Source organism: Apteryx rowi, unplaced genomic scaffold (assembly GCF_003343035.1).
Source record: "Apteryx rowi isolate R43461 unplaced genomic scaffold, aptRow1 scaffold_657, whole genome shotgun sequence".
In the NCBI taxonomy this organism is placed as follows: domain Eukaryota; kingdom Metazoa; phylum Chordata; class Aves; order Apterygiformes; family Apterygidae; genus Apteryx; species Apteryx rowi.
Genome location: NW_020450935.1, coordinates 320,377 through 333,027, shown reverse-complemented (window position 1 = coordinate 333,027; position 12,651 = coordinate 320,377). Strand labels below are relative to the sequence as shown.

Here is a 12,651-nt window from a genome sequence, read left to right as displayed (position 1 = left end):
GACCGGGGGGGGGGGGCCGGGACCGGGGGCAGGACCGGGGGGGGCCGGGACCGGGCTCCGTGGCAGCGGCAGGGAAGCGGGAGGGAAGCTCCGAGGAAAGGCGGCCGCCCGGGAGCCCACCCCGCTCGCAGGCCCCGCTGGCTTCATCTTTTCCCCCTCCCTCCTTCTTAAAAAAAAAAAATATATATATATATATATATTATATATATAATAGTAACAAGCGCGGCGGGAGCCCCGAGCAAGCAGACGCGCGGGTGACAGGGCGGCGGGGGCGGCCCGCGCGTGTCCGCGGCCGCGCGCGGGGCGGAACAATGCGCGTTGCGCTGCGCTGCGCTGTGCTGTGCGCGGCCGCACGTCAAGCGCACGCTGCGCCGCTGCGTTAAACCCCGCGGGGCGCTTTTAATGGGGAGCCTCTTCTCTCTCAAAGTTTGCTGCTTTTTTTTTTTTTTGGTGTTCCCTTTCCAGCTGGGGCACAAAAGCTATTAAAAAAAACCAAACCAGAAAGGTTATTAAATAGCCTTGTGCTTTCCGTTTCGGTGTGCAAACTCCTTTTTCTGCTCCTGGAGATACCCAGGTTTTTGCAGCAAACGTTGCAAGGGCAAAAATGTGCCAGATTGAATTCAGAAGAGGAGAACTTCAGTGTTTGATGCGGGGAGCTTGGTTTAAGTGCACGGTGTATATACAGCACGTATGAATACAATAAGTCATGTCGGCTCATAATTGAATTACTGATTCTGTGCGTTGCTGAGGTTTTTCCGTAGTTTTCGTCCAAAGCGCTCCCCACGATCGCCGATAGCCGGCTAGGCGTATTATGGATCGCTCTTTATGCACTCAGTTGGCCGTGACAGGGTGTTGGATTCTGTGTTTTGCAGATGCCAATATGCACCTCATGTGCGTATTTGTTCTTAGAGGTGGTTCTGAATTAAACATTTCTGCAGAGCAGAGGCCCAGGAGTTGTTTATCAAATTAAACATTTGTTTTAGATCTCTTTAGCAGAAGTGTGTTGACATTTTCTCTTCGGGGACTGCTGGGGATAATGAATGGCATATACTGTATTGTGTTCCTTGAAAAGCCTCGGGATCCTGGAATAACATAAACACACGGGGCTGAATTCATCACAGATCTGAGAGGAATGGACTTGCTGTTTACATCCCTGATGGTCCTGAGCCACAGCTTGCATTTAAAGTTTATTATCGATTATGAAACCGTCTGCGTTAATACTTGTCAGATTTCTTTCTTTTTTCTTTTTTTATTGCTGACAGCTGTAGTTTCACTTGCAAAACAGAAACTCCCGGGTTTTGGAAATGCCCCTGGTTGTTTTATCGCAAAGAAGCGGGAGTCCGGATTTAGCGGGGGAGACGCGCGGCCCCCGGGGTGGGTTGGGGCGCCGTGAGCTTGCCGTCCCCCCGTCACGATTAGTTTTCTTTGACCCGGCTGCGGGGAAGGGTTTAGCCGCAGCCTTTGTTCTCGCGCCGAGCACCCGCCGCATTCTTTCCTTTTGCCATTATCATTTTGGTTAAACAGAGAGGCAAGTTGTGTACCATATGGATCATGTTAACAATTGCTTATCTGGCGCGGGTGTTTTCCCCTCCCTCCCTCTCTCCTCCCCGGCCTTTTTCTCCCTCCTGACATCCCGCTTGGGTTTTGAACAGCATCTTCGGCTGGGCGCCGCCGGGCTCCGCGGGGGTGCCGCTCGGGCGAGGGTCTGCACCGCGAAAACGAGCTCTCTTGCCCTCGCCTCGCGGCCTGTCGGGGTTAATCCCCTGAGTTAAAACCCCCTAAGAAACGCTGGAAATCTCCCGAGCAGGTTTCACTGGATATTCCGAAATAGGAAAGACTCACCTGGGCGGGCTTGGCGGCGACCCCGGCAGCGACCGGGGGCTGCAGCGCCGCCTCTCCCCGGCGCTCGGCGTTAGGCGCTTTCGGCTCCGCTTGCCTTTCTTTGCCGGCGAGGCCGATTGCCAGGAGATGATCCAGATGATGTTTTCCCGCTGACGCAGACCCAGACAAGCGCGCAGAGGCCACAAACGTCCCCCGAAAGCGGCTCCCGGCTCGGTGTTCAGGCTTCCGAATCAGGCGCCTGCGAGTCGTGCGTCGGCGCTCACCCCGGTCCCGTGCTCCGCAGGGGATTCCGGCGGCCCTTGGGAAGGAGGTTATTGTTTTGGGGCCCCAGAGCCAGGTCGGAGCGGCCGGCTGGATGCTTAATTCACCTCCTCTTCCCTCTGCGGAAAAGGTAAACCGAAAAGCCTCGACGAGGCGTTTGCCTCCAAAGCCAGGGTCAAATCCTGCAGCGGCAAAGGCGGATTCGAAGGAATAAAACAATTGGACAAGGCTCGTTTTTAAATTCTTAATGGCATGTGCCACACCATTTAAAAAAAAAAAAAAAAGCATTCCTGGAATGAATCTGGAAGCGTGTCCCCGTCCCGCTTACAGTCTGGTATTTACAGATACCGTGGACTTTATTCATGTTAATTATTTTCGGAGCCCCCTGGTCGAGTAGATATTCCCGAGTACAGGAATGATCAGCCCCAGGTTTTCCTGCATCGGGGGCAGTGAACGAGGCTGCTGGCGCCCTTGTACGCTTCTGGTTTTCCAAGTCTGGGATAAAGACCTTTGGTATTTCTTCTCCGTAGTTGGAAGGAAATAGTCACGGTAGCGGCAAGAGCGGTGCCTCAGTCCACAATTATCGGCAGCGGGCTGTGGGAACGCTTGATCCGAGCTAGCTGTCCTAACGGGAATTTCCCTGCGGATGACGTTAATGTAGCTAGAGAAGCGCTGCTGACCCTTGTGCAACGCTGAGCCTTGCGTTTCTGCCTCTATAAACACGTTTTTCGGGCGTGTTTTTTGAGCTCCAGCGAGCGCGGGGCTCGGGGGCCGGGGCGGCACGCGGCATCGCTTCGGGGCCGGCCGCGGTTCGGCGCTCCCACCGGCCCGGCTTTGATTTGGCTCCCGGCAGTCGGAGCGCGCCGCTGGCGGGGTTCATGTGCATTTTTAGCAGCTCCGTCGTTCCCTGGCTCCAAAAAACCCCCTTCGCTGCCGGCGACATGCGGATGCTCATGTGCGGTCAAGCGCTCGCGGGGTGCGCGTGCCGTCCCGCCGGCTGTTGCTCCGGGGGCCTCGGCTGAGGGTCGGGGTGGTTCTGCGGTCGCGCACGAGAACGCGGCACCGAGCCCGTGTTCGTCAGCACGAAGCAGGGAAATTCCCACCGGCCATCAGAGCGGCTCTCCTCCTTCCCGTCCCCAGGAATTGCCAGGGCTGCCGCAACGCCGGTTCCCGTGCTGCTGTCCGCACAGGGAATTGCAGCCGGGCGGCCGCGGCATCGCTTGCGCTCCGAGCGGGCTCCTGCCGCCCCGAGTTCTTCGGAAAGCGATTGCTTTTTGGGCCATTTTCCTGCTGGTTTGGGCTCTGAATGTGGCTTGTTCCCGGCCCTGGGGCCGGGACGGAGGTGTCCCCCCCCCTTTTCCTGGCCCTTTCGGGTTTTGTCCCATCCGTCGGCATTCCTGCGGGCCCGGGGGGCTGCGGCCCGGCCCCGAGCAGCGGCTCTTCCCGCTCCGCAGCAAAGTTTGTTTTGCCGCGTGACGGGGGGGGTTGTAAAATCCTCCTGGCCTTGGGGCCGGCCGGCAGCCGGAGCGAAGGCGAGTTAAACCGTGCGGATCGCCAGCGCGATCCCTGCTCCGGCGGCGCTGCTGGGGCTCCGCAGGGCTGCGACGCAACCGGCCTCCTCCCGGCTCCCTTCTCCCCAGGGCAGCCGACTTCAGCCGCGGAAAATCGCCCACGTTTAGGTGCCCGGTGCGGTGCTGATGCCTGGCATTGCGGCCGCCCCGGGAAGCTCGAGGAGGGAAAACCCCGGCTCCGGAGCGCCGGCAGCCACCGGAGGCCAAGTGGGGCGGAGAGAGGGCGGGATGGGGGGGCACGAAACGGGGGCACACGAGGAAGGAAAAGCAGAAGTGGGGGGGGACGGTGGCTTTTATCTAAAGCCTCCAGCCACGACCCCTGCTGAGGACAAGATGCTGGACCACGAGCGTGGCCCGGGGGAGCTTGTTATCGGAGCTCCGTCGTGAAAACCCCCCCGGGAGCGGAGGATTTGGGCCGTTGGAGGCGGAGGCGAGGGGTGCCGACGCTGCCCTGGCTCCCGGCTCCTTCTCCAGCCCTGCCCAGGCTGCGGAGATCCTGCTGCCTTCAACGGTCTGCGCCCAAAGCCGTTAAGTGTTTGCAGGAAAATAAACCGCACGGGTAGTGCTTTCCTCTCGGTAAGAGGAGTGCTGAGAATTGCTTTCGGCCTTCTGGTTTTTATGCATTTGTTCGGGTGCGTTTTTTCCTTCCCACCGCGGAGGGTTTGGTGGCTTGTGCACCCAGCGCCCTGTGCGCAAGAAACCCCCAGCTCCCTCGTCCGAAACACGGAGCTGAACCCGCGGCGCCGAGCGCTTGCAGCCGTCGCGATGCATATAAATCTTGCTTGGCTTTTGCGTTACCTTACCTTGGCTTTTTTAAATAAAAAAGAGATCTCGGCCGCACGCCGGTCTCTGGCGGGTTGCGGCGCGGCGGGGCGACGGGGGCCGGGGACCCCCTGCCCGCCTCCCGCCGCCGGGCTCGCTCTTGCGCGGCGTCAGCCCCGCGGCTTTGTTCGCTGCAGGCCGAGCGCCCCGAACGAGCGCGTTAATCCCTCCCTCGGGGCTCCGGGCAGGCTTTGGAAATTCCTGGCATCCCGCGCCACACAATGCTGCCGCCGGCGCCCGCTCGCCACGGTGCGGGAATATCCCGGTTCGTCCCGGCGCCGAAAGGAAAGGGAGGAAACCGCCTGTCTTCTGCACCTGCGAGTTAAGAAAGAGGGATGAGAGCTTTATTGGAAACGGCTTCGTTTTTCAGCAGAAACCTTCCCGCAAAGTTCCCGGGACCGACAGGCTTCCCGCGCGGTGCCGTTAGCCGCGTTGCACCGTCTAGCTGGGCTCGGCAACGCTGCTGCCATGGTTTGTCCGACGCCGCTGCGGCGAGGACGTTTCCGCGCCCGGAAGGCGCGTCCTGCCGCCGCGCTGACGCTGTCGCCTTCCAGCGACGTCGCTGCTTGCTCAAACGCCGCAGCTGCAGGGAGAGGAGCGAAAACGGCACCATCGACCTGCTGGGAGCTGAGACCCGATGGGACAACGCTGCTGCGTCGGGAGCCGGGGACAAGTCCCTTTTCGGCCTTTTTCCCTCGGTCGTCTTTCCCCTCAGCTCCAAAACCAAAAATCAGCCGGGAGCTGCACGGGGCCGATTTCGCCCATGGGGCCTTTTCTAGCCGTGTCCGTTACTGGGAACGGAGGGAGGTGGTGAGTCCCGATGGGCTTCAACAAGTGGTTTGGAACGGAGCGGGATCGGGCCAAGAGAACCAGGCTGGAGTTTTGCAAAGCAGCTTCCCACCATTTGCTGTCTTTGCTCTTCGTTTGCTGAGAGGTTTCCACAGTACCAGAGATGGACATGGTCGAAAGATGCCTTCAAACTATTTCTCTGCATCTTCCTGTAGGCTCCATGAACCCGTACAGGCAAAGTCTCAGACGGTTCGTAAGGGGCTGTTCTTTCCTGGCAGCTGCAGGTAATTTCGTACGCGAAGCTCCTCGGTGCAGTTCAGGAGGAGATTGCAATGATCGTGTCCGTGCCGTTTTGCTAGCAAAGCTAAGAGGAGGCGGCATCTTGCCACCTTGGGCCCCTGACGCACCAGGGTTGGTTCAGGTCTCAGCTGGGCTTGCAAAGCAGCATTAGCCAGGGAGGCAGACGCCGGCTCCCGGGATGCTTCCTTGCCGTGCCGGGGCCGGGGCCAGGGCCAGGCAGGAGCAGGTGCGGAGGGGACCAAGCGCGGTGGCAGCGATGCCACCGGCGCGCTGGGGATGCCGTAGCAGCCTCGGCGGTGCTGCTGCGTCCCGCTCCGCCACCGCTGCCTCGATCATTGTCATGCAGATCGTATGCAAATCGGGTCCATTTGCCCTCCCGACCTTTTTATGGGGCCACGTCTGTTTGGGGAAATTGTTTTGCTGATTAGAAATGGATTTTTTCCCCTGCAATGTAATCCCCCGAAAATGGGCTGGGCCCCGCGCCCCGCGTCAAAGCCAGACCCTGGGGAGCTCGTTGTACGTCAAGGAATGAAATTTTGGCAGCGGGATTCGGTCCCGGAGGGGATCTGAGCTGCATCCATGGCCTCGGAGCGCTGCGGCTCCGGGCGGAGCTGAGGTTTCTCCCGCACATCAAGGCGCAGGGAAGAGCATCCTGAGATGACCTTGAGGGTGGCAGACCAGGAACCTCCAAGATGCAGCGTCTGGTGCTCTTCTAACAAATGTTTCCACCCAACGCTTTTACTAAAAAGCTCCTTGCTCCCCAAGAGCAATCCGTGGGGTGAAGATCCATGGGGAGATCCCAGCTGAAACATTGCCCCAGCAAACGTCCTATGGAAAATGCAAGGTTGGAGAGGAGGAGAGTGCCGGTGTCCAGGGATGGAAGTGCTCCTGGAGGCAGCTGCGGCATCGCGGCCAGGAGCGGGACCGTGCTGATGGACGTGTCTTGTGACCTTTCCGGATTGACGTTACTCTGGTAGGCGCTGAAGGGACACGTGCCCGTGGCCTGTCGGTAGAGGTAGGGTTGGGCAAAATTGTCTTTTCAGCTATTTATAGACCCAAACTTTGCGGGTTGTGAGACCGCTTTTGTCCTATATTTGGGTGGATGGGGTGAAAACCCAAAGCCAGATCGCAGCAAGCGTGAGCGGTCCATGCGACCCGAGGATGTGTGGCTTGAAGGAAAAGGTAGATAGTATGAGAGAGGCTGATCTTTTTTCTTTTCTCTTTGGGATTTTTTCTTTTTTTAGTCCCTTTTATTGCATCTCTTTCTCCTGCCCATTTTAAGATGCTAGAAGGTGGAGCAAAATTCCTCCAATTCAGTAATTACAGCAGTTAGTTATTCATAATATCCTCATCTTATTGCAGTCCCCTGGACCGGGGGACGGCCAGGGCCGGCTCCGGTGCCCGCGCTCAGCGCCGTTCCCTCCTGGCGCCGTTTAGCGGCGAGCCTCTCGTCTTGGCTTGACAGATGGGGGATGCTCAGCTGCTGCCGGCCCGAGCGGATGCGTATGAATTTTTTATTTGCTGGATGGATCCCGAAACGGCACAGATGGGAAATGGCCCGTCGGCCGGGCTCCATTTCGCCCTGAGGTCCAGCTGCTCTGCACTTGATATATGAGTGGCCGGAGCGGACAGGAGAGCCTCCGGCTCGCTCCGGCCCGGCCCGGCCCGCGGCCGTTCCTCAGGGGGGTGGAGGATGGGGGGGGCAGAGGGCAGGAGCACAGTTAGCCTAAATCCTTTTAACATATGTACATTGACCCCGCTTTGATTGCAATACCAGCCTTCCCTTTGTCAGCGCGGCGAGGAGGGGATGGGAAACGTGCCGCACAAAGACGCGCGGCTCCCCGATGGATTTGCCGAACGACCCAAACCCGCGCCTCGCCGGCGGCCTTGCAAAACGCAGCGTTTGCGTGGCGGCGATGGGCCGAGCTGGAAGAAATCAGCTGGGCTGCTCGGATGGGGAGGGGGGGTTTAAACGCCTCGCCCTCTGCAAATGTTGACAGGCAGAATTTGCACTTCAGCTATACAATGTCGGAGCGCGGCTGTCGGCTCTCCTTAGCCTCCTGTTGGCTTTAGGATCAGCGCTCTGCTGGTATAAATCCCTGCTCTGCCCTTCTGCCTGGTCTGGGCCCGGCGCTGCAGGGTTTCCCTGGTCATTTCTGGATTAAATGTGTGTATCAACCTGCAAAATGCTGCTATATTCCACGGCGTTAATACTAAATCGTTCCAGAAGCGTTGCCATAAACTTTAGGTCCGCAGTGGGTGTAAATCAGAGCATCTGCTCTGATTTTAATTCTCATTTCTAGATGTAGGTTGGCTGACAGCAATGCTGCTGCCCTTTGCTTACGCCGCTGTCATGAGAAGGGATGAGCCCAGGCCCGGAACGAGCTCCTTGCAGCACAAGCCGAAAAGATCATCAGGAAATGCTTCACTCTTAAAAAAAGCAGTCATGAAGAACTGCTGCCTGCTAGTCACGGTGCAAACTGCAGAAGGGCTGCTCCTCCCTGTTTGTCCTTTTTTTTTTTTTTTCCATCCAGTTTTTCGGCTGGAGGATCTTAATGCTGCCCTGACTTCGAAGGGCCGTTGCAAATCTGCGCGTCTCCCGACCGTCGTAGCACAGGGCAGCAAAGCGTCACGGCGCTGCTGAAAACCCCAAGGTTGTGCAGCGGCCGGGGCTGCTCGGTGCCGCGGGGCTGCGTCGCGGCAGCTGCCGCGGGGTCTGGGAAGCATCCGCATGGATGCAAACGTCTCACCGGCCCGCGCTGGCGCTGGTTAGCCGGTCGGGTTAGTGAATCTAGCCTAAGGATTTGCATGAGCGTCATCACTGGTTCGTTCGCCRTTCATCCTGTGGGTGCTCGGTGCAGGCTCCTGGCTCGGGGTGTTGAGAGCAAAATCTGGCACAGAAGATCGTTCCTGCACGACGTACCTGGCACAAGGGATCTGCAGGGATAGGACTTGTCACAGCTCCAAGACAAATGCGTCTTGGTGGGTTGGTCTGTTTGCTCTTGAGGGGCAGAAGAAACGAAGGAGGAAGGACGATGCAGCGCGAATCTTGCCTGAACGCACGCCAGGACTCGGGTTTCCTTAGGGCATTCGGCGAAGGACGAACTGATCCTCGGGGGAAAGGAAACCCCCAAGCTCCAGGTTTGGGAGCCTGCTCCCTCCAGGGTGACCTCCCGCGGGGCTCGTCCGGGGAGCCAGGCTGCACCTACCCCCCCCCCCGAAAAACGTGCATCCTCAGTTCGCCCGTGTTTGCGGCTGTGTGCTGCCCTCCAAATCCGCCCCGTCCCTCTAGGGAACGCCGAATTGCTGCAACGACCCGCGTGCGGCAGCATATGCCGCGTGCGTTTAACGCCTGTATTTGCATTAATGCGTGGAGCGGTGGTTTCTCGCGTGCCCGAACGTCGGCGATGTGCACGCGCACGCTTGCGCGCAGCTGGGTGAAACGCATGCCTGCACGCAGTGAGCGCGCCCACGCCGCGAGCCCTGCATGCGGATGCATCCGCCCYGGGGACGCTGCTCGGGGCCGCAGCCTCGTGGCGGCACCCGAAATCGCGAGCTTTCCCCCCCCCACCTCCACCGGGAGGTAGAGGCGGCGGCGGGGAGCGCACCCCGTCCAAACCGCCCAACCGTTGGACGCCCCTCGGCTTGCGCGCCGCGGAAAAAAAAAAGCCCCCTAACAAAAGCCCAGTTCAGGGTTGCTGCTGAATAGATTAACAAGATTTCCATAATTAGAGCGGGAGGGAACAATAGGATTCTCCCCCGGGCGGCCCCCCCGCCCTCCTTTTGTCTTGCGCTTGGGATAATGCGCCAGCGCGAGGGTGGGAAACTGCCGGGCCATTTGGTCACTGGACAGTAATTTTCTCACACTGCCAAGGGGAGCATTGAAACATCTGTCCCGCTCAGAGAGCTCATTCACGTTACATTTCAAACCCTTGACAACTTCTCCTCGGCCGGCCGGCCGACCCTCCCCCTTCTCCGCAGCGGCTTATTTTTAAGGATACGGGGTGTGTGGGGGGGGTGTTTGTTTTTGGCTTTTCTTCGGCCCTGCTCCCCCAGCGCGTTGCGCGTTTAGAGGGAGCGGGTGGAAGCGTTTTTGCTTTTTTTTTGGGCTCTTGGCACTCTGATTTGCGCTGCTCTTTGCCGCGCTGCCCTGAAAGCGGTGTTTGCGCGGGGCTGCGCCGCGGCGTCACGCCGTTCGCTCCCTGCCCGCGCGTCCCCCCCCCCCCTTTGATTTGTGCCGTCCTTGCGGCAGGGCACGCGGCAGCAGCCGCTTGGGTGCCATGGCGGGACCCGGCCCCAGCCGTTGCCCGTGCAACATCAGCCGTCCAGCTGCAAACCTCGGTTTTAGCCGCCGTTTAGTTAGAAAATCAACCTCTATCACCGTGCTTATTTTTGGACACCGGCTTTTTAGCGCTGGCACGTTGCAAAGGCTGCCAAAACGGCGCCAGGCAGCCGTCGAGGGGCTGCTCGCCTCCCCAGCAGGCGCCTCCGGGAGGGTTTTGGCTTGCCTCTTCCTCGCTTTTGCTCCCTTTGCTCCCGCGAGCGGGGCTGCCCGGCACCGCACGGGCGCAGCGCTCGGCGCGGCCCGTCCTGCCCCGAAACGGGGGTTTCAGGGTGCTATCACGGGACGGGCAGGAGGGCAGCGGCACCTTGGTCGCGGCCAAGGCGGTTCTTGCAGCAGTTTGGGCCCGTTTAGAGGATCTGCTTTGACCTGGCCATTCCCGACGGATTGCACCCACTAAAGCACATCGAAACCCCTGGCGCTTTGGTTCCCTCCAAAAAAAAAAAAAAAAAAAAAAGAGCTGGTGGAGTCACCCCAAACCTTCTTTTTTTTTTTTTTTCCCCCTTTTAATAGCTTGCAGGTGCCTTTTGCTCCCCGTCGGCGGGGAAAGGCTCCTGTGGATCCCGCCGCCCCTCCGCTCCCCTCCGGAGCTGGCGCCGCGGCCGCTGCGGGGAAATGCGCCGCGAGAGCAGYGGTTTCCCGGCGCGCTCCTTTGTGCTCCTTCCCGCAGGCCGTCCTGGCCGTCTCTGTCCGGCCGTTTATCTATCGGGAGCACTTTAATAATGGCGAGTAAATGCAGGGAGGACGCYGGATAAAGCCGTGCAAAGCCGCCATTTAAATCCTCTTGTGGAAGTTTGATATCCAAAGTGGAAGTACAAATGCCGTATAAGTCAATTAAAGCATTAAGTAATCTAATTGTGCTGCGGTCACAAAGTGGCTTAAAGGCTGAGCGAGGCGAGTGAATGGTGCGCCGGGTCCCCCCCGGCTCCCGCGGTCCCCGGGGCCTTTGTGCGCCGGGGAAGGGGGAGGGATGCGGGAAGGAGGGGGCATGGCGGCAGCGCGCCGGGATAACAATGRGAGAGGGATGGCGGCGGCCCGCGTGCGCGGGGACCGCGGCGGTCCCGGCGCCCCRCCGCGTGGGGCCAGGCGGCGGATGTGGGTGCCGGGGGGGGGCGAGGTGGGAACACGGGTGCTGGCGCGGCCTCCCGGGATGCTCCGCGGGGCGCCCGCGCGGCAGCGTTCCTCACCCTCCGCTGTCGCAGCCTGGAAGGGAGAGCGACGGAGGGGCTTGCGGCAGCGGTTCGGCCCCGCGGAGGCTTCGTGCCGAGGACCAGAGGAATTATTTCGCTGGGCCGTCTGCAGCCCATCGGATGCCGGCACCACTGCAAGGGCACCGGCAGAGAGATGCTGCCTGGGAACAAGGGCTGCTTGGCACGTGCCTGCACGCACACATGTGTGCACACGTGTGTGTGGCACCGCTGGCGTTCCCAAACCCCATTTCCCAGCCGCCTCCGAATACCAGCGCATGCCTTGCCCTCAGCACCGCTCCCGATCTGCCTTCGTGGTTGCTCGCTGGTGGAGTCACACCGGCGGAGAAGCCTCTTTGCAGGCTTGATGCAGATGTTTCTGTGCAATCTCTTTTTCTAGAAATCGGTCTGCAAACCCCCGGCCCCGACCTCTCTTTAAGGCTCAGTAAACTGCACGGCCGGCAGGATGCAGCCCGATGTCTTGACTCTCATGCTGCCGCTGAGGATTTAACCCGTTCTCCTGCTAGTGATGCTAAACGCCGGGTTTGCAACGTCAGTCCAGGCGGCGCACAGTGCCTTCTGCTCCGGATAAAACCAGGGAGCTAGCCCCAGGCTCCGGAGCGGCAGCCGGGAGCTGGGGCCGCCGCTGGGTGCTGCGGGTGGGCGGCGGAGGCGGCTGGGCTGCCGCCGCGCGAGCCCCCGGCTCTGCGTGCGTGTCTCCGGCAGTGAGAAACGGTGTTTTATGAATAACGCCCGGTCTCGAGGCGCTTTAGGGAACGAGGAATGTGTCGTTACTCTCAATTTGCAGGTAAAATACAGCCCGCAGCGCAAGCTCCTTACAGAGGATGCCGAGCTGCGCGATTCCTTGCGGCGGGGGCAAGGTTGTGGCTTCGCGTGTAATCCGAGTATTTTGTCCCATGCATGCAGAATGCATCAACACTTCAGCTGGCAAGAGCGTGTCTTTAAGCTGCTGTTTTGCGGGGGGGGGGGGGGATTTGCATCGGCAACGCCGCAAGGTGCTGGCGGGGGCGTTTGCGTGAAAGGGGGAGGATTCGGGGTGCGGCGCTTGCGTTTGGGCGTCGCCTCCGGGCCGTAGCGGCGGTTTGCGGCGAGGCCCCGTTGCAAAGGGCAGGGCGCCRCGGCCGGCAGCTCACCCTGCCCTCTGCCCGCAGGTCTGTCGAAGATGCACTGGTCACCAGAGCATGCCCAGTCCCTGAACCAGTGGCCGGAGCAGCACCTGGACGTCTCCTCCACCACCTCGTCGCCGGCCCACAAGCCCGACCTCTACCCCAGCGGCCGCCAGCGCTTCAACTACGCCTGGGCCAACGACGACATCTCGGCGCTGACGGCCTCCAACCTCCTCAAGAGGTACGCGGAGAAGTACTCGGGGGTGCTGGAGCCGCCCTACGAGCGCCCGGCGCTGAGCGGCTACGGCGATGGCGCCTTCGGGGCCCTTAACGGGCAGAAGGGCGACGGGGAGCCCTGGGCCGCGCCGCCGGGCCCCGAGGGCGCCTACGCGCTGACGCCCGCGCACGAT

General features: G+C 60.2%; 1 protein-coding gene across 1 annotated transcript in view; it reads left to right on the top strand.

Annotated features, from left to right (window-relative positions):
* Nucleotides 1-12,297: 12,297 nt before the first annotated feature.
* The window catches only part of FIGNL2 (fidgetin like 2), a 2,234-nt gene continuing 1,880 nt past the window's right edge, over nucleotides 12,298-12,651 (top strand). Inside the window, exon 1 of the mRNA XM_026084986.1 lies at nucleotides 12,298-12,646. Coding sequence (XP_025940771.1) covers nucleotides 12,298-12,646 — 349 coding nt within the window. The remainder of the gene's footprint in view (nucleotides 12,647-12,651) is intronic.